We start from the raw sequence: 22363 nt of genomic DNA on the forward strand, positions 1-22363 counted from the left end.
GACGCAGAGTAAATATTCTAATACAAAGCAATGGTATAGAGAGGCAAATGATGCCTGCAACTTAATATGATACATTCATTATTGGCTTATTAAGATTAAATAACTTCAGGAAAATGGTATATTTGCTCTAAAAGTTTGCCTTAGTAGCTCTACCAGCTAGGATTGATACTGAGGCCATTGATACTCTTCATCCACTACGCCACTGGAAGAGTATTCAGAGCTAGCCTTCTCTATGAAGGGACCCGGTGCAAGAAACCATTTGGGGCCCTAAATTTTGTGCGAAGTAAAAAAAAAAAAAATACAAATACGAACACATATAACAATTGCATGTTCATTTAATGCGTTATTTTGTTTTTGTTATTGATTACTTCGGGGAAACTAAAAAATTTTTGCTTTTTAGATGCTTAGTATAGCAAATGCATTTAAGCGTTATGTTTACATGGTTGACCGAAGACAATTCTTTATTAATTTTAATTTACTGAAAGAGCGCTCGGCATTTTTTATAGTAAGTGGTAATGTAAAGAAACGTTTTATCACTGTTAATACATTTAGAAATAAATGATTATAATTATCAATAAGAATTACATTGCAATATGTGTTGAGTGTTATGTACATTCATTTCAGTCAAAATGAAATCCCGTAGCAAAACAATTATTTGAGTTAGGTTTCATCTATATCGTTATTATAAAACGTTACAAAGTCTTTGGTACATTTTTTTTAATTCATGTTTTTCTAAAGTTTTTATATCAGTGATTAATTTGAAAACTTTTAAATTCCTCAACCGGCATTTTCTATAATTCCATCTTCTGCTGTTTCGAAATATGATTTTTCTCTTTATTCGAATTCATTTTACAGGAAAGTGTTCTGAAGGATTCAAATTACATGTTATTACTTTTGCTTCGTCTAAAATTGAGTTAAATTTTGTTCTTAAATTTTGGATTTCAGTTTTAATTTTATTGACTAAACTAAAAGCGCAGTAGAGAACAATTGTTTTTACTTGAAATAGTTTATTGATAGTGCTAATTTTGGACAAATTGTAAAACACACTATTTAACATAAAATAAATGTCATTCCTTGTATTGAATCCAAGACTTTTAGCTTCGAATACCGCTGTTGTTATTTGCATCAATAAATTCTTCTAGGAGATTAGAATTTAGTTCAAACTGTATATACATTGCTTTAACGTATCTATTTTAGTTTTCCAACGAGTCTTGCATAATGGTTTAAGAGAAATGTTTTTGTAAAAGCTCCCATCTTTTTGTAGAGACAGAAAATAAACAATATAAACGTTATAATATCCAAAAAAAAAAAATTATAACATATATATTGCTAGAAGCATCAAATTAATAAATCAAATCACAAATTATTACATTAAAAGAGTGTCATAGGCAAGGCACATAAATTGTACGAGGGTTTAGAGCAATTATTCTAAATTGTACACCGTATATTTCCCTTTCATTTTGCTACCGTTGACGTATGCCTTCCACTACAATCCATATCTAAATCAAGATCACTTAATATGTCTAATAAAGTTTTTGCTAATCCTTCTCCGGTTATATCAATAAATCCTATAAATGACTCATTTATACTTTATCTTTGCTCTTCAAATTTACATACCTAATAAAGACTGAAATTTGTTTTTTATGGGAAATAGAAGTAGAATCCATTTGGATACTTTCTTTCTTTCGTCACAGATTATCCCCGGAACGTGGCTGCTTTTGTATCGCCATTAATTTTGTTAACTTCATTTTCTAACTCAGGAATAATTTGTTCTTGTGATGTATGTGCTAAATCATGCACAATTCTATTTTTGGAATTTATTTTTTTCTGTTTATATGATCTATAAGCACCGAGTCGTATTTACTTAATAATTTATTCGATTAAACTTAAAAAATTTCCATTAGTAGGCGTTTTCCTATTATTTCATGGTTTCCTTGAAGTGGAAGATAATTACATGCTAAAAATAGAATCACATCTATAATTCTCTGAAATAGTAATTTAAGTCTTTCCGTTTCTTTATTTATATTAACTTGATTTGTTTTATCAATAGTCGAACATAAATTTAGTCTTTTCAGTAATTCTTTCCAAGCAATAAATGAATTAAATGACAAATAGAACGCTTATGATCTTGAATTACAGTTGATAACTTTTTCCAGATATTATATACACCTATTAACCTTGTAGATTTTTCATTTCCTCTGGGAAAGAATGTACAGCAAAAACAAAATACCAAGTCGCGTTTTCGGATAAATTAACCAGCTGCGAAGTTCGGTTTCACCATTTGGCATTTTTAAAAAATAGTACGTAGTGGAAAATGATCTACCTTCGGCCTTATTAGCAAAAACTCCTTTGTGTTGTACAGATCCGATTTTAACACAAAACATTGTAAATTTATCTGTTATAATACTTGGCCATTGTAACTGTACAATATTCGAATAGCCAAACATATAGATTTCTTCTAAAAAGAATTTTGCTTAAAATTTGATAGAAATCTAGAAATTTGATGAAAAGACTTCATACCAAATTTCATCCGTATAGCTCAAAGCATTCTCGAGTTATCTTAGTCACACACAGACAGACGTTTTCCAAGAATGTGGTCTCAAAAGCAGAGATCGTCAAAATTTCGAATTCAAATTCTTTGACGATTACAATACTTTCTCTGTATTACTGTACACTACTCTTGTTTATTACTTTCTAGTGTACTAGAAAGTGATAAACAAGAAATAATTTCTAGTATACTAGTAAGTAATGCACAACAATTGTGCCAATAGCCCCATATTGGCCAAAATAAGAACTTTTCCCTTTTTACATCTTAACAGTATACTCAGTAGAATATGTGAATAAAATTTGATTATGATCTAGTCAATATTTTTATTTTTGCACAGGAAGTGCTTAACCATTACCTGTTTAATTTAGGCTACTCTGAATTTTAAAACGAGGATATGTGCCATTAAAGCATATCTTAAGATGTAAACAGATGACATTACAGTTACATTTATCATGTAACTGTAGATGATAAATGTACATAATGTGACTATGTTGTGATATGAATTTGTTCTATCAGTGTAATAAATAATGGAATATCAAACTATCACACTGATTTCATGGTAATATTGCTTTTCAGACCCTGTCAAGTTTCTCATTGGGCAAAACATCAACCGGCTTGCAATCTAATGGTGAAATGAACACATTGCACAAGAAAAGATATTGAACAAATAGTGTTTATTCCTTTTTTTGTAAAAATGTTACATTTTAGCAGAGCAATTATCACTAGCACTCATAATAAAAGAACATTCTATTCTAAAGAATAAGCAAAACAGAAATCCAGAGTGACATTTTTCAGAAAAAGGTATATTAAATATTGGGAAAGTATTTATATGAAATTGATTTTGATGTTACAATATTTATATTACAATGAACATACAATAAAATTTTGAAAAATGAAACAAAGAGTATAAAAATACAAATTCGGCCATTTAAAAATGCATGATACATCTAAACAGTTCCATAAAATTCTAAAAATCCAATGCAATATATACAAAAATAACTTAATTCGCTTTTGATTGTTTCAAGCATTTTATAAATATCACCCAATAGAATCATTTTAAATGTATAAAATAGTTTTTCATTGCAGACAATTCAAAAGGATACAAAATTAAACCTCTTAAAATGGATCTTTTACAAAATTATGGTAATCTCTACAAGTCTCTGAGGATAGAATATAAAAAATTTTTGGAATAATGTTTGATCGATATCGAATTTTGAATCGAATCTGTTCATGTGAACATATACTTTTCTTAAACACAAACTTGCTTTTTTTTTTTTTTAACTCTATAGTTTATCATTTTTTTCTTATATAATTTTAAATGCTAAGACGTTTTTTAGTAATATGCCAGGAATCCAGAATTGCTTAGTTCGGTAGTTATAAAATATAGCTTAGTATTATTTCTTAACGTACAGATAGACAGCACACTTGAGGTTAGCAAACCAAGGAGACTCAGAAAGCAGAAAGATAATGGATGGGGCGATATTGAGTAAATATGTCCTCTGTGCAGCACCCTCCTTGCATTCTTTTCTCACTAAGGTAATATATGTTATCGTATCATAACTGAGGAAAATAGTATTATGTAAGAGGTCACATGCAGACACTGATATGAATATAGAAAAGCCTTAATTAAAAGAAATATAGCTCAAAATCAAGATCCTTCATTTTTGAATGAACCCTTAAGCATCTGCTACTTTGTTTTGGGTAAAAAATTATACATTTTTTTTCTATGTTCATTTATGCAAACAAATGGCCAAATATTTCATAATTTTTCTAAAAATTAGCAAAAACTGCAGAAAAAAGTTACATGGTACGGCTAGGTCTTGCTATATCTAACTTAGTTAAATGGCTAATTCATGAAATACATGACATGCCTTAATTTTTTTTTAAAAAATCAAATGCTGATTTCACCTTTGTAGAATATTAAAATAGCTCGTTATGAAAATTTTTTAATTTTATTTCAATTACATACCAGCATTTTAAAATTCCTCTGATAAATAAGTGAGTATAGCTCTTTTATTAATTCTAACACTGAACTGGATAGTAAACAAAGTAAAAAATATATATATAAATTTCGTCATTGCCAAATCAGTTTTAATCACATTATTTATCAAATAATATCAATACCTAATATATTAATTCAGTTTTAAAAAATATATAAAATTTGAAGCTTATTATAAAAGTATGTACAATACAAATGAGTTAAATGCAGGTATTTAATATTCTTAGTTTTTCATGTACATTTAATTAATTAATTTATAAACTCACAGCATTATGACTAGTGTTTGTTCTCAAACATATCTAAGATAAAGAAACCCGGTCAATCCACAGTAGATATGTAGATCGATATTTACAAAAAATGAACAAAGGCCCACACAGACAAAAACAAGAGAGGCAGATATGGCAGAGACTTTCAAACTGATAATATCAGTATCAATAAAACAGAAAAAATTAACATGTAAGAATAAAAATTAATGAAATCTGCAATTATAGCAGAATTTAGAAAATATAAAATATATAAAACTTAAAAAAATAACAGTAAAGTTTAAAAGAGTACAAGATATCAATAATATAAAATACAAAATAACAAACATAAGATTTAAAGTAATGATAACATAAAAAAATAAGTAAATATATAATGGATCATACAATAAAGATAATGGCATAAATAAAAAAAATTCTTTTTATTATTAATAATAATATATATAAGATTAATGTGATACATTTAGCAATAAAAAAAATATGGTTCAAAATCTTAATATGTTAACTAATTGTTATGCAAAAAAAAAAAAAAAAAAATTCTAAAATATTTCATATAATGTTTTTATCACTATTTTTCCAATCTTATACTGTACCAATTCAAAAATTCCCACAATTCTATAACAATCTAGAAAGAATTTTTTCCCATTTTAGTATTTGGAAGATAATAAATATAAAAGCTGACACTTCCTTCATTAGTAAAGCAGTCAAAATCTGGCGATTTTCCACAGAAGCGACTTCCATACGTCGAGAAACAACCATGAGTAGTTAAAATTTGTTGTATACAAGAATTTAAATAGATCTTATTGAATTTACTTAAAGCATCAAATTAAAACGAAACCTTGAATTATTGGATAATTTCCAATTAGTTTGTGGCTTTCCTAATTAATTTTTTTGATTCTAAGCTTAACCCATAGCTTGGAATTAGCAGATGAAAATTTGTTTCTCTTCCAATTGTTTTTCTGGTATTGAAATCTGGATACTTATAACACATTATACCAATCTGGCCCTTCATAATATAGTTTTATACTTCATATATATTTTAGCATTCCTTTAATCTTAATAATAATTACTCTCAAAAATTATAAAACTTTAAAACTATACGTTTTTAGTAAGTATATTTCTTTCTTCACAAACGTTCATTTATAAATATATAAAATAAATGTATTAAATATAAATAAATTCACCGGACATTCTTAAATAAATTAAAATTTTATATTATAATAAAACTCTAAATATTAAAGCATCAACTTATTTACAAAGTTCAATATTTACACAATTTTGTTCTAAGATTTATAAACAACAGAAACATCAAAAATTATACAATATGGATTTTTAAACATTTCTAAAAAATTAAATTTTTTGTGCGATTGCTTACATTAGACATTTAATATAGCAATTAGAAATCAAATTCATTCAGCAATGATTCCAAATCCGGTAATATCTGCAAAGTAAAAAATAAATAAAAAATTATAAAAGGTTACACAATATATTTTATTGCAAATATAAACTTTCACAACCATACAAAGAAAAAAAATGCAACATCATAATTATATTCAACGTTTTCTGTACTCTTCCATTTCATTACATTTTGTGATTTAAATTAAAGCTAAAAAATTGCATTACCATTATACATTCAAATAACTTTAAAACACCATTTTTTTATATCACTAACAAGATATTTTCAAATTTGTCTCTACACACATCTAGCTTCTTCCCTTAAGTGGATAGTCTACTCTTTGAGAAGTACTAACTGTGTATATATATGTAGAAGCGGTTGTGACAGTCTCAAACCACTTCCCGAGATGGCGCCAGGGAGAACACCAAAAACTGTAACGAATATTTAAGGGGACTAGAGATCGGGTGCTGTACTCTTTGGGTTGAACGGCTGTGAGTTTGATTACTATAATTGCTAATAAATTAGAATAACATTCAATACAGTTGAATCTGACATTTACTGATAAGTGAAAATCCCAGGAAGTAATAAGTAATTAAAATTGCAGTATATTTATTCAATGCAATACGAAATTGCGGTAGTTTTTCAAGAGAATGAAAAAAAATATTACTTCTAAGCCAAAAAATTCGAAAAATGAACAATAAGTTGAAGGCAAGCAAATAATTGCAAACATAAGCATAGCTCAAAAATGTTTGTATAAAAATTCAATCATAATTACGGTGAATAAAAATTACAAACATTTAGGGCAGCTGGAGTGCAGTAGTTACTAGTAATAGTTAAAACCAGCCAAATATCAATTTAATTAATAGAAAAGTTCTACACAAGCTGGCAAGCAATAAAGAGAGTCTCAACCCAAAGTGTAAAAAATCCCATGTGTGTTAATCAACGAATAAAATAATCATTCAGACATTGCTATTGTCCTATTGCTAAGGGTTGAAAAACAAACAAAAGCCTTAATAAAATCACAGCCCTGCCCAATGTCAAAATAAATTATATCTTTTGAATTACACATCTGCAATCAATGCTCAGCAATAATGTTAACAACATATAATGCTGATGCCAAGTATTATAAAAAAATACTTGAGCATTTCCAAAAATGAAGTGTCTATGTCATTAAAGACTCCAGCATAAGCATTATTGAGATTGGCCGTATTATTTCATTATACAACTAAATCTTAAGTATTTTGACAAGAACCTTTTTTTTTTTTTATTTCTCATATATGTATAAAAGATATCAAGTCACATTATAAAAACCAGATCTTCAAATTTGGATGAATCTCCAAGTTAAATTATAGCTTTTGAAATTAAGTTTGTCAGGAAATACCATTACTTAAAAATGGTATTTCCTGACAATGTGTATACTAATGGAATTTTACCATTTCATACTAAAAGTGACGAATTTCTGTATAATTTTGGGCAATATAATTCAAGAAAAATCTGTCTGTCCATCAATATGTATGTGAACACATGAAATTATTAGTGTGTGATCCTTACTGATTAATTGCTGGAATGAAGTTAAAACTGAAATATCACAAAACCAAACATGTATTTTAAATGGATTTTTTTTTCTGTCTGATTGAAACCAAAATTTCATGACAAATTCTCATTCATTCAGACAGAAAATCACATAAAAATTTCAATAAGTCATTGTGTTTTTGAATCATTGCATTTACATGCTTGTGAAAGTACAGACAATCAAATTTGGAAATTTCTTTCAAATCTGATAAAAAATCTACATTTTAAATGCTAAATCTGTGTACCAAATTTTATCCATCTAGCAACTCTTTGTTTTATATTTATCATGTTAACTCATATTCCAGCAGCTGGGCAGACAGACTTGCTCTGAATAGATTTTGTTCAAAATTTGATACAAAATCTATGAATTTCAAATTATGCTTGTAGACAGACAAACATAATTCGAAAAATGTGTTTTCCAGACTCAGGAAGATCTGAAATGTGAAGATTCATCAACATGTCATGTTCAAATTATTTAATGACAATACTTTCTCTTTGGAATTTCTTGTACAAACTGTGCAGTTAAGCCTTGTTACAGATTTGTAAGTCATTGCATTTCTGAATTATAGTATTCACATATCCACAAATTTATTGGTAGACTGATATCAATTTGTTGATAGAGATGGCTTGAATTTGTTATTAAAAATGCATAGCAAATTTTATTCATCATGTTCTTCATGTTTTTCAGTTTTACCCAAATAGAAGACTTTATTATCAATTTTGTCAAAATTTGATAGAAACCAAAAAATTTTGTGTAAAGACCACATACAAATTTCATCAATTTACCTCAAAGTGTTTTAGCATTAACATGTTCATAAAGTGACAAACATTACTGTTTTCTCACACTCAACGCTCACTTTTTAAACACTCTCTCTGCCGATAGCTATAAAAAACTCACAAGGTGGCGTTGGCGTCGCAACAATTACTTTTGTTTGCAAAATGTGTTTTTTGTGTGTTAGGCTCAGGAAAGTCAAACATGGAGATCTAACAAAGCCTTCAGGTCAGATTTTTTAACAATCACAACACTTTATCTCTATATACTTCACATATAAGCAAGTGTTTTCACTTTCTCATTTATGAAGCATTGATATTGAAAAATCAATAAGCTCAAATAAAAACTGAAGTGATAAGTTAAAACAGTAAAATTGCAACTGGGTCAATTAAATCAACTGATAAAAAAATAATGGCAATTAAAATTTAAATGGCAAATGATAAATTTAAAGTTATATCTTATTAGAGAAAAAAAATAACATTTAGGATTTCTTCAAAAAATTGCAGTTTTTGATATACTGTTCCTATATGACTACATATAAACGTACATAAAGAATAAAATTGTAATTTCATTCCAAAGAGTCAAAACTGTCTTAAAATTTTGACTTCAATTGATGCCAAAATTTAAACAAATGCACAAATTTGCACAACGGTGAGATTAAATATTCCTTTTTAAAAACAATATGAAAATTATATTACAGTTTTTATTAAATCAATAAATGAAGTTCAGTAAACTCTTGATTATCAATGGTTTTTTCTATGATCAAAATCTTGATAAAAAAAATAAAACAGCAGTGTCTTAATAGAATAAAAAAATACTTTTTGTGCAAAAAAATAAATTAACAAATTTGTAAATACAAAAATCTACTGTTTATAAATTAATAATTGTAGTTATAGAACCCCAACTCCAAATAAAAATGACTCAATTGCGTTTTTATTAGGATTTGTGTCTTTTTCTCACCATTTTTAAATAATCAGGAGTTTACTGTATTAGAGGAAATTGAAAAATGCCATACTTCTCCTATAGTAGGTCTCTGTTTCTTTTTGTATATCAAACATTGATTGGCGATTTTATACATATCTATGGCCTGTCCTTCATTCCATAGAACTTTTTGATCAAGCATTGTCAATATATCTTCACAGTCTTCCATATGAGTTACCTAATTAAAAAGAGAGAAAAAAAGCAAATTTCAATTAAATTTAATAATATACAAAGTAAACAACACAATACAATCTCTACTAATAATAACGATAAATCTGTGTGTTACCACTCTGCAAACCATACCTTTTGACATAAAGTTATCAAATATAGAATAAATACACTTTGCAGGAAGGAAGTATGCATGCAGAGAGATAATTTTCAAATTTAATTAAAATTATAATTAATTAAAAATTTAGTAATATTTTGATAAGTTTCCACAATAAATTCCAAAATTACTGCAAAAAATAATTTTTACACCACTTTAAAATTGCAAAAACAATTTTTTTTTTAATTTTTTTTCTTTGAATTTTGACATATTATATAATTTTTTTTCTTGAATTTTGACAATTTTTAAAAAATATTGCTTGTTAAAATTTTAGCAATGCATTTAATTGTTGCACTAAAATTCATAAAATTTTAATATAATATGCAAGTATTTAATCATATTTAATTAATTAATGAATATTTAATTGCATGTTTATTTCCACTGATGAAAGTAAAAAATACTGTTGATTATCTGTGTTATTTAAATGAATAACAATAAAGTAAAGTTACAATACTATAAAAAATGACATGCAATTAAAGATAAATTATCTGGACAATTACATCTTCAATGGCACGATGATATCACGGAATTTTTCTTAAGAAGTTCAGTTTCCAAAGTAAATAAATGCCAGTTTCAATCACCAAAGCTTACTTCATTGATTGCATTCAATTCATATTTCTGAATCATATTATCCCAGCTACTGATGATTCAAAAATACACTGCTTCACTCGCAGAAACAGTGGGAAAAAAAATTTTCATACAAAAGCCAAAGTTATATATAAATTAGCATAATTTCTAATCTTTAATATTTACTTTCAAAAATTACTGAAAAAAAAAACTTCAAAAATACAGATAATAATAATAAATGTAAAATAGATAATAATAAATGTCTACGTTGACAAAAGCAACAAATATTTTAACTGAAATATTTAAAGGATATTACAAATCGGCATGCAAAAAATATTTTCATTCACAATATTCAAATTAATACAGGAGTCCTCCAGAAATGATTCATAATAAATTTTGAAAAGGTGGGGTGACATAAGAATCACAAAGGAATGGCAGCAACATTTATTTAATTCTAGCTAGTAGACTGTCTTAAAATAGAAGTTTTTCAAACTATTTATGATTTGGTAACTCAGTTAAGAAGTGATGGATTGTCCATGAAGAAAATGGAGGAAAATCTATTAATAATTCGAAGTTTACAAAACAGTTATATTACTGAAAGATACCATGAACTTCAAAGGCAGGTTGATTTGATGGTGTTTATTGGCGCAAAAGCCATATATGGCCATATTACGTCATAGATATGATTAAAATATAGAACATGGATTAAGTCTCAAACCACTAGTAAAAAAATAGAACAAACTATAAAATGACAGTAATATTAAAAACTAAACTAAATGAGAAAAAACAGTAACTTTTAAAAATCAAAAAAGATTTGGATGGGGTTGTTCCCCCACAAGGTCCTGAGTATTTAAAATTGATGAATTAAAGAAATGTATGCGGTGGTAATTAAACACTGGACATTCAATAAAAACATATGGAATACTTAAATTAACATGGTATGTTGAATAGGTAGCCAAATAAAAGGGGTTTATGAGTAAAACATGTATGGCCAATGCAGAGTCTTAACAACTAGATGTCAAGACTATGCACTGCCAAACTGAAATGGATGGCTTAATCGAATGTAATTAATTGCTTGCTGATTCCAAGATTCCTGTCATACTGAATGTACAGTGGCTAAAACAATTGAGAGTACACCTTACTTTTACTTGATAGATTTTTCCGATTTTTAATATAAATAACACATTACCGATAAGAGAAAACATGTTTTTACTTTTAAAACATTTAATTTGGGTTGGATGAAAATTTCATTTTGCAGCAGGACAATGGCACCAAACAGAATGCACGTAATGTCAAAATGTGGGTATTTTTCATTGTAAACAGCAGTCACATACACCACCACAGTACCCCAACATCAATGCCATTAAATATCTGTGGGCAACACTCTAAATAGTTTTTCAAAAACACAAAATTAGAAACAAAACCCATTTAAAACAAGTGTTGCAAGAAGAATGGGGTAAAATATCTTCAGATACCACCAAAAATGGGTCGAATCGGTACTGCGACGTTTAAAGGTCATTATAAAACCCAAAAGACATGCAATTAAATATTAACACTTTCTTTTTATAGCGAAATATTATAAAAATTTCATTAGTGTATTCTCAATTTTTTGAGGCAAAAGTCTGCATATGTTTATTTAAAATGCTTCTGAAATTCTTCAGTTTAAAAGTTTTTCGTTGATTTTTCTTTATTTCTACTCTCAATCAAACTATTTGTTATGTGTAAAAATAAAAACATGTTTGCACTTCTCGGTAATGTGTTATTTATATTGAACGTCGGATCTATCAAGTAAAAGTAAGGTGTATTCTCAATTGTTTGAGTCACTATATATGTTGTGCAAATTATTCTTTTGCATCACAATATGGAAAATCCCTTTGAAGGACAAAAGATGCTGTTTTTAGGAGCAATGGCTGCCAGCTCAATCCCCATAATTCCCTCATGGCTTAGAACCCGACAGAATAAAAGCTTCAAAAAACAGAGACAGTATCACTGTAGATAAGCCAATTGTGTAGAAAAAATTTATATATATATATATATATAATGTATAAAGTTAAATATAATCCAGAAATAGATATAAATCACGGCTGACTTAAAAACTGATTACACTATTAAAGAGCTATTTAGAGAGAATGACATTTCTTTCAAACAATAAGAAATATCATTAACAAAGCAAGTTATAACGAACAAGTAGACAGTAAGAAATCTTATTTAACCCCATGTATTCGGATGGTGCCTCTCGCTCACCATTCAAGACAGTGTATCATTTTGACGTTTTATTTATTTATTTTTCCATTTTTATAGTTAAAAACGCCTATAGAATTGTAAAAAAATGTAGATTAATTTTTCAAAGAAATTTGACTTAAAACTATTGTGTATATTTATTTTTTGAAGCAATAAACAAGTCCTTGTATTAGATGAATAATAATGCATCGAATTACTTAGTTGATAGAATCAATCATCAATCAATTGAAAAATTAAAATAAAAAGAATCAAACAGTATAATATATTGTTACTATTAAGGGAATAAATTTGCGAAACATATGATAAAATTATGCTTACTTATTAGAACAATCTACAGATTGGTGATACTTTGAATTGCATAGGAATTGGATTTTGCAACAAGCACACGTATTTGTGATACATTTAGTTTTGCATCACACTTTTTGAAACCCTCATGCACGTACTGGCAGAAATGATTTTGAAAAAAAAATCAGCTTTACAATTATCTATATCTATACTTATAATAAAGCTCAGTGTGTGTGTGTGTGTGTGTGTGTGTTGGCGCTCTACAGGCCAGACCGTTTGACCTACAGCTACCAAATTTGGTACATGTATACCTTGGAGGTTGGGAATGTGCACCTGGGGTTCCTTTTTTCGAATTTTTAATTAGAATTTTAATTATTAATTAAAAACTAACTTTCACGCCAAAAAAATCTTCCATTTTCCCCACCGCCAACTTTTCCGCCAAAAAAATCTTTCATTTTCCCCACCGCCAAATGAGTAAGGCTTCAGTTTTTTTTTCTCCCAACAGTCATGAGGTTAGGGTTAATATTCTTCGGCGGATTATTTCAAACGATTCTGTTTATTTTCTTAATGTTTGATGCATTTAAAATTAAACATTGTTAATTAATCGATCTTTCAGATTCATTCTGAAGTACTTTTGAATTAAAATAAAACAGAATAAAGGAAATTAAAAATTTCTAATCCGCATAGCGTTACCCCAACTGGCGTAGAAAAAATCACGTATTTGCGTTACGTAACTGGCGTTAAAAATTCACGCATGCGCATTGTGTTCTGAATTCCGCATTGTGTTGACAATTATTATCAATGGATGCGGACTGGATTTAAATTATTTTTTAGGTTCGTTGTATGCTTTTGTAATTAAAATGTATTTATGTTAGTTATATATTTTTTGTATATGCTTATAGTTATAAGTATATCGTTTTTTAAGTAGTTTTTTTAAAACCTGTTTTCGACCGTTTATTTTAAACGATTCGTTTTATTTTCTTAGTGTTTGATGCATTTAAAATTAAACATTGTTAATGAATCGATCTGCTCATAATGAATCTAAGAAAATTTTGTTGACAAATTCTTGAGATATTACATAAATTAAGAAAGATATTCTTTAGTACCCATAAAGTGCCCCCCCCCCCAATGACTCTGTTATCAGTAATCATATTATAAAAAAATGCTCTGTTTCAGTAAAAAAATATTATATTAATTGCAGATTCATAATTTCCACTTTAATTTAAAGCATAAATTCTACGGGTGCTAACAGAAAATTAGAGAGATACATATTACGTTATGACTGAAGGCCTTTATAATATTATGAATGAATTATATGACAATCAAAATGTGAAGTTTTAAAATATTTTGATGAAGAAGCTATTAAAGTAGGAATTGCATAAAATATTTAATTATTAAAATTTTAACGAACATTAAGATTGGCGAACCGGCTGGTCGCCAAAGGCGGCTAGTAAGAAATAAAAGCAACCGGAGAAGACCACACGCTGGCGAAACTAAAATAAAAGTATAGAGAGAGGGAGAAAAAGTATGGAAAGAAAATGAGAGAAACAAAACTTTTGAGCTTTAACGATACAGAAGCCGCTAATGTGCACATTACCTAGTTAAAATACGGATAATTCCGCACTTTATCAAAGCAAATCAAGTAATCTTCACATTAACGGCTTTCGAGCTTTAATAATAACTTATATACGAGGGCTGTCTAAAAAGTATCCGATCTTTGACCAGGAAAAATATATTACTTATGTGATGAAATTTTGATCCTAATCCCTTTCAAAGTAGGCTCTCTCACACTTAGCTCGCCGACCCTTAAACTACTGAAAACATTCCTGGAAGGCTTCTTTTGTAATGTCCATCGTTGCCGCGTTCTGCATTATCTCTTCTCTACTCTCAAAACGGAATCTTTCAACGAAACTTTTAATTTCGGAAACAACAAGAAGTCGAAAGGAGCCATATCTGGAGAGTAAAGAGGTTGGGAGACTACTGGAATTCCGTAGTTCGCCAATAAAGTCTACATCAGGTGTGAGCCAGAATATTGTCATTATACAACTGCCAGTTTTACGTCCTCCAGAGGTCTGATCTTTTGTGCCGAGCTGCATCTCTGAGTTGGCGTAGAACTGCTACATATTCATGACGCATTCGTGATCCTCTACACCGATGTGCGGCTATTTTTGAATCGATTAAACCACTCCTTCACTTGTGTTACTCGAATAACATCGGCTCCAAACATTTGCTGAATCTTACGAATTGTTTCGCTTTGAGAATCATCCAGCTTTTGACAAAATTTGATGCAGTATCTTTGTTCAACTCCTTCAATCAGCTTAAGAGAAATCAAAAATTCGATAAACACTTATAACATAACTTTACTCAGCGGCAAGCAAGCAGCGACTGACCACGACCTTCGTAATACATTATTACGGATTAATGTATTACGGAGGTCGTGGACTGACACACTCGAATACGGAGAAAAATTCAAACATGAGCATTAAATTGTCTTCTTCCACTGTCCAAAAAGGCGCCACTCTAGCATTATCACCGTACGTAGGAAAATTCCAAGTCGGATATTTTAGACAGCCCACGTGAATATACCAGATCAAAAAAGTAACAACGCAGTTGCAGGCTTTTTGCCATAATTGATGAGTATTAAAGGAGAAATAATTAAATATACTCACTAAATCTCTATCTTCCCTTCTGATATCATACGGAGGAAGACCAGTCAATATTTCTAGTAAAACCACTCCAAAACTAAATGTGTCTAATTTAACTGAAACATCGCCATAACGTGCTTCTCTGGCCATATATACTTCTGTTCCACAACAATGTTTGGTAATGGCCATAGTTGAAGCTGAACTGTTACCTCCTATTCGAACAAGGCCAAAATCTCCTATCTTAGGAATAAAATTCTCGTCCAATAGAATATTGGCACTACAATAGACAATAAATAAATAGATCAGAAAAATCAAAACATCAAAATATTTCAAAACAATATTTACATAAAAATATTACATTTCGGAAACAACTAAAATGAAATCAAAAATTGTGATTTGGGGGATTTTCATGATCATTTAACAACCCCACTTAAAAAGCCTGTATAATGCTCACAAAGAAAATAAATAATTTAAGATAAACTAGATAAAATGTTGGTACCAAACATTTAAATATAATCGGAGTTAAATTTCTAAAACATACGGAAAAGCAGATAAAAAAAGTAGAGTTTACTGATAAAATTGTTGAAAATTCAAAAAAGTCAAAAAAAAATTAATTTCTCAAAAATCTATGCAAGGATATAAAAAATATATAATTAAAGCATATTTTACAAAAGTAAAACCTAATTAAAAGCACACTATAATTTTTCGTTCTCATAGTTTCAATTCATTTTTTTTTTCTGTAAATGATTTTTATTAGTATCTATGTCAGATAAAATTTAATATGTTTATAAGCTTTTATTTTGCTATAAAAATCATTATTAAAATGCAAGCGAATCATTTACAAAAATATTTAAAACAGGATATTTAGAACCGCCCATATTCAATAGGTTATAATTTAATAAATAATTCAACCAATATAATGCCATTTATAATACAAAAATATTTTAGAAATAATGATGTGTAGTGGTCCTGAAAACCAAATGAACCTGTTCAATTTTCAATACACATAATAGACACAACATAACTCATACTAGTTTTAAAAATACTATTATATTGTTATGAATCTGTAATTTTACTTCCCAGAACGGTTAGTTCCATCGTATTAAAGATCGTTTTACGATCAGCTCTATTGGATGCTGGATCAATGAGACCCGGACTTGGCGACAAAATAGATGATACTAGAATGTTCTGGAATTTTGGCGATAGGACCAACAGCAGCTGAGTTATCCTTGATTGTCCGAGAGCCCTCCCTTCCCTGCTCTGGAAATAAAACAGGTCAACAATCCAAGCCAAAGACAGTCGTGTGTTTGGTCTAGATTCTTACAACGAGTTGGATCAGTCCAGCGAAGCACAAGCGTTGAGTGCAGCTCAAGCGATTGATGAATTGAGTTGCCGAATCTTGGAGTTTATTATAGAAACAGTTTCAAGTCGTGTGTGGCCAATCGTAAGGTAGTGAGCTGGCAGTCGAATACAATTAAAGCGAGGAGACAGTGGAAAATAGCAAGCGTTTGGAGAGACCATAGAGAATAGCTCCTTCTGCTGAGTTCTGTCTGGCCGCTTTGTGTGCTGTGGTTGTTGTTTTCTACCAATTCCTACTTGTGGGCTGCTGTGTGTTGCTTGTGTGCCTCAGCTGTGTTTTGTCGTGTGTATTCGTGCCTTTGTGTAAATAAATGTCATCATTTGTTATTGAGGCCTGCTTATTGTTTTACACCATATACCCACTACACATGCGAACCTATCGCCGATTTTAGCGGAATTTTATTTGTCCATAACAATATGTTTGTGCTTGTAAATCACTAATCAATCATAAAAAAAGTTTGCTTTGTAATATCACTTCTCAGCACACAAATGCTCTTGTTTTATATCAGCTCTACAAAATCGTTTACATCACAATGATGATCGGCTGGAAAGCAGAAATACTGAAAAGAACAGTGCTTGAATAATAAGAAACCACATGTGTTTTGTAGCCTTTCTTTAAATTCATATCTTTCTGGCTTAATCAAGCAATAAGGAAGGTCTGTCTATAATGACGGAGTAAGCCAAATCTCATTTCATAATTTTTGAAAGAAACTGGAGAATGCAAGTAGATTAAATGATTTGCTCACTAAAGCACTACTTCATTTGTTTCAATTGACTGCAAGCCACCATTTAGAAGTTAACTTACTATTTTAAATGTGAGTAATTAAATAATTATGATAGACCTCGGAAGCTATGAACTAGCAAGCAGTATTTAACAAGTATTATTTTTATTTAATAGTGTAGGGAAGGGAAGGCAAGGCTAATTATAACAATTTCTGGAGAAATATTTAAATTTTAAATGATTCGCAATTCCATGATTATAATACTTTTTAAAATAAATATTCATTTCTTATATGCCTGAAAAAAGAATTCAACAATTTTACTGATTTTACCACAAAGATTTTTAAAAAAACTAATCAGCTATTATATATTACTCCATATATGGAGCAAGTTGTAGCAATAAAAACAAAAATACTTAAGGCTATTTTTCCTTTGTCATTCTTCTATTAATTAAAATACATAAGGCATTTGATAATTACTATCATTTAGCATAATGATAATAAATGATATCAAGTGGTTTAAAGCAAAATAAAGATAAAATTATTCAACCAATTAGGTGCTTCTATTAGGAGCTTGCATGCATTTTAATCAGTGACATCTATTAGTAAACATGTCAAGTATCTATATAAACGATAATGGTTTTGGGTTATACCAACTTCCTATTACTTTATTGTTATCATTTTGAAAGTTTCCCATTTATTATTATTGAGTTATTCAGCATATAAAGACCCCAATCATAAAACACTCCAAATTGCATTTTCGACAGTCATTGTTTTTTTGTTTGTTTGTTTTTTATTTGAAGAAATCTGCTGCCAAAGCCCATCAGACATTTTTAGAAACTTATGGTGATGCTACTCCGTAATATCCCAATTGTAGGTTTTGGTTTCAACAATTTAATTGTGGTGATTTCGATGTTAAGGACAAAGAACGTCCTGGAGGACTAAAAAAAGAATACTAAGATAATCAATTACAAGACTTATTGGAAGAAAATGGGAAAAAATTGCAGAAAATGACGGAAAATATTTTGATTGATATATATTGTGCCAATTTTTCTCAATAAATGGCGTTTTTAAAGTGAAAAAAATTATCAAAATATATGCAAACACCTAATACATAGAAGTCATCAGCCTGCATCAGAATTGAAATGAATATAGGAAAATAGTAAAACTGTTTCCTATTGCACACATTTTATATTCAAATTAAGAATTGAAGCCATTTTTCTTCATCAGAATTGAGTGACTTATTTGTATTGGATCCCAGGCAAGAATGTTCATAATTTGAAATTCGATTTTGTCGAAGAACCATAATGCAGTCAGATTTAATGCAGTCTAAAATCCTCGGGCTTGAGCATTTTTTCCCTGATTTGCACAGAAAGGAAAGAAGGGGTCACAACTAAGGCCCTATTTTAGCAGCATGTCACTATTCAAAATTATATAATCTATTTCAAAACAGCCATACTGTTTATTCCAAAAGGCATGCTAATGAAATATACAATAAAATAATACATTATCAGGATTGTTGTACACATACAATACAGTCCCGAGTATCCAACCTAATGTGGAAGAGGGGCAGACTGGATAACAAAAAAGCCGGATAGGACAGAGTTCTATGACCACCAATAACAGAAGATAAAGTTTTTATACACTGTTATAATATGCATTTCCTCACTTCTTATTAAGTACTAAAACTTCCATTTACCTCAAGCCATGCAGAATGTGAACACGACCCAGTGAATTATAGAAACAGTTGCTGGTAATGTGTCTTAAAATAGAAGGCTCTGTACTGATAGTTTATATACTGCACTGGACCTCCCTTTATTTCCACCTTTCCACCCACCCCCCTTTTATTTTCTTATTCATATTTTTTTAATCCTTTCCCTCTCTCTTATCCTTTTTTTTTTTTTTGCTTTTATTTCTTATTGATTGCATAATTATTTTTGTTTTACACTGCTTCATAATCAAGTCAATGAATTATTCATTTTTTTTTTAATTCAGAGCCTCCATTAGATTCTTTCAGAAGTGAATCCTTAGAGAGAAAGATCTGATCCTTGAAGATGCATAATATATAAAGCAGAAAATTTGGGCACTTGTATCAAATACAAATGGAGAGAAATCACAAATTTTTTATCACCTAAAACTTTCCCCATGATTTTGTTACAACCTGCCCTATCGCATAATTTTGGACATTTTTGTTGATTTATAAAAAAAAAAAATATTGTGATTAGTAAAAACATTTAAGCAGCTTTTTAATCTAATGTAAAAACAAAGTTATTTGGTAAAAACGTTTTTTTTAAACTATAAGTTATTATAACTTAAATCAAAATTTACGAAATATTTTTTCTCCATTTATCATCTAAAATGGACCACATGTTCAAAACTTCATTTCTATTTTGACTATGTACATTGTAGTAAGATAACAGAGCCTGTCGTAAGAATCTTACTTCACGAAAATTCTAAATAACAATTTTAAAAACCAAGGTATAATGTCCTTGTTGCAACTAGTTATAGTTCCCTTACATAAAATAAAGCACATCAAAAATCAATGAAGTGATTACTTTTAAATGCAAAATCAAATATCATATAAGAAAAAGTAAAGGAACAATAAAAGTACAATACACTCCCCAGTATCTGGTTAGTGACTATTCGGCTTCCATACTATCCGATCTAGTTTTCTTTTATCGTAATTAAATCCGGAAAGAAAGGCATTGCATTGGCAACATTGCCAAGACATCGGAAACGAGCATCTGCTACGATCCTCATATGTGAATTGTGCAAAATACTAGTTATGACAAAAAAAAAAAAAAAAAGAGCAGCGTTCTGCTTGTTGTTTCTTCAGTGTGTAATGGACCTCAATTGTTGTTGCTGTTCCTGATTATAACAGCACAGTACATACAATATTCATAAATTGTTCTTGGGGCATGCTTAAAATTTTTTGTATCACAGTAAAGATTATTGAATTTATGTTAGAATGTCAAGGATTTATATCCTTTAACTTACCTTTTTTCTAATAAATTCTGGGAAATTGCAGTGCAGTATATAAACTACCAGTAAAGAGCCTTCAATTTTAACTCGATATATTACTGATAACTGCTTCTATGATTCACCGGGCCGTGGCAGTGTTCATATTCGTGGCTTGTGATAAATGGAGGTTTTAGTATTGAAAAGAAATGAGAAAATACTTATTATAATAGTGAGTTTTGGTATAAAAACTATGTTTTCTGGTATTGGTGGGCAAACAAATGAATTCATAGAACAATCAGCCTTTTTAACAACCAGCCAATCAGGATTTTTTGTTATCTGGCCTGTCCTTCCACCATATAATCCACAGTACCACAGTACAACCGGATAATCGGGAGTGTACTGTAATAAAATAACTGAAGTTGTATGAATTTAGAACAATATATAAATTTAAAAAAAGCAAAAAAAATTTCCAATTTCTGATTTAAAAATAAAATATCCATCACAACAGGTTTATACAAAAAATTATACCTTTTTACATCTCGATGAACCAGTGGTGGTTTACTGAAATTATGCAAATAATTAAGACCAACTGCAGAAAAATATGCAATATGCAGGCGTGTTAGAGAAGGTAAGGGCAGCGAGCCTCCCTGCAATAAAGAGAAAAAAAATTAATTAAAAATTCACCTGATATAATTTTTGGTAATAAAAACAAATAATAAATACTTAAGAAAGTGAAAAAGCAATTCAAGCAAATAGCATTTGCATAAGCAATTCAAACAAATAATACTTTTATTTACCTGCATACATAAAATATTGAAAATGAAAAAAAAAAAAAAAAACACTCATGTTAAGCATTTATAGAAAACGCATTGTCACACTTATTACATAACTGAAGATTAATCTACTGAATCAAAATAAAATTTAACATAAATTAGGAATAAGAAATACAAGAGATTCACAAATTCAAGAAATTACGATGTAAGAAAAAAGATAGTAATGATTTGTACTGAAAAAACAAAGATTAAAAAGAAACAGCTATAAGTATTTTAAGTTTAGTCAAGTTATTGAATTAAATGATGATAAAACTACAAAGCAGTATATATAATTTTAACTTCTAATTTCTTTTTTCAAATTCAATAAAAAATTTAGAAAATTAGTTATATATACCAAACATGTGTATACTTTTTATCATATTTTCAACTAAAAATAAAGGCGCGTGTGTGTGTGTGTGCGCGCGTATGTCTACCTGTTTGACTATCATCAACAAATTTGGCATATATATACATTTGGGAGTGGAAAAATATACCACAAAGCAGTTTATTTTTATTTTAATTAACAAAAAATTTTGCTGAATTTTGCCATTCTACCATGATGACTATTGACAATATTATAGCACATAAATAAATTTTGTACTTTTTCAAAATTTAAAAGGTCAAAAATCTTTTTAATAACATCAATTTTGTAGTCATGCGGATTTTTCCCACATGTTAACAATTTTTTTTTTTTTTTTTTGCTTGATTTGCAACAATAGATTACATTAGTGCCTTGACATTTAAGTAACGTTTTCATTGTCCCATCAATTTGAGGGATTTTCTCCCACTGTTGAAAACTGAGAAAGCAGAATTGTGCTTAATATCCGTATAGTTTACAAGACAAGATAAGAAAGGGAAAACAATTCCAGAAAAGTACAAACTATATGAACCAGACATTTATACTTTTAATAGTGCTATGAT

At 29.1% G+C, this 22363-nt stretch overlaps 2 protein-coding genes across 3 annotated transcripts in view; one reads left to right on the top strand and one right to left on the bottom strand.

The window, feature by feature from the left end:
* The window catches only part of LOC129975373 (zinc finger MYND domain-containing protein 10-like), a 28592-nt gene extending 25407 nt beyond the window's left edge, over nt 1-3185 (top strand). The window contains exon 9 of the mRNA XM_056088436.1: nt 3125-3185. Within this exon, the coding sequence (XP_055944411.1) occupies nt 3125-3185 (61 nt within the window). The remainder of the gene's footprint in view (nt 1-3124) is intronic.
* Nucleotides 3186-3210: 25 nt separating this feature from the next.
* The window catches only part of LOC129976361 (interleukin-1 receptor-associated kinase 4-like), a 35519-nt gene continuing 16366 nt past the window's right edge, over nt 3211-22363 (bottom strand). For both annotated transcript variants that reach the window (XM_056089890.1, XM_056089889.1), the window contains exons 5-8: nt 21159-21277; nt 15616-15868; nt 9563-9706; nt 3211-6248 (exon numbers count right to left, since the gene is read on the bottom strand). In XM_056089890.1, the coding sequence (XP_055945865.1) occupies nt 6204-6248; nt 9563-9706; nt 15616-15868; nt 21159-21277 (561 nt within the window). In that variant the 3' untranslated portion in view covers nt 3211-6203. The remainder of the gene's footprint in view (nt 6249-9562; nt 9707-15615; nt 15869-21158; nt 21278-22363) is intronic.

This window comes from Argiope bruennichi, chromosome 7, assembly GCF_947563725.1.
Source record: "Argiope bruennichi chromosome 7, qqArgBrue1.1, whole genome shotgun sequence".
Taxonomy (NCBI): Eukaryota; Metazoa; Arthropoda; class Arachnida; order Araneae; family Araneidae; genus Argiope; species Argiope bruennichi.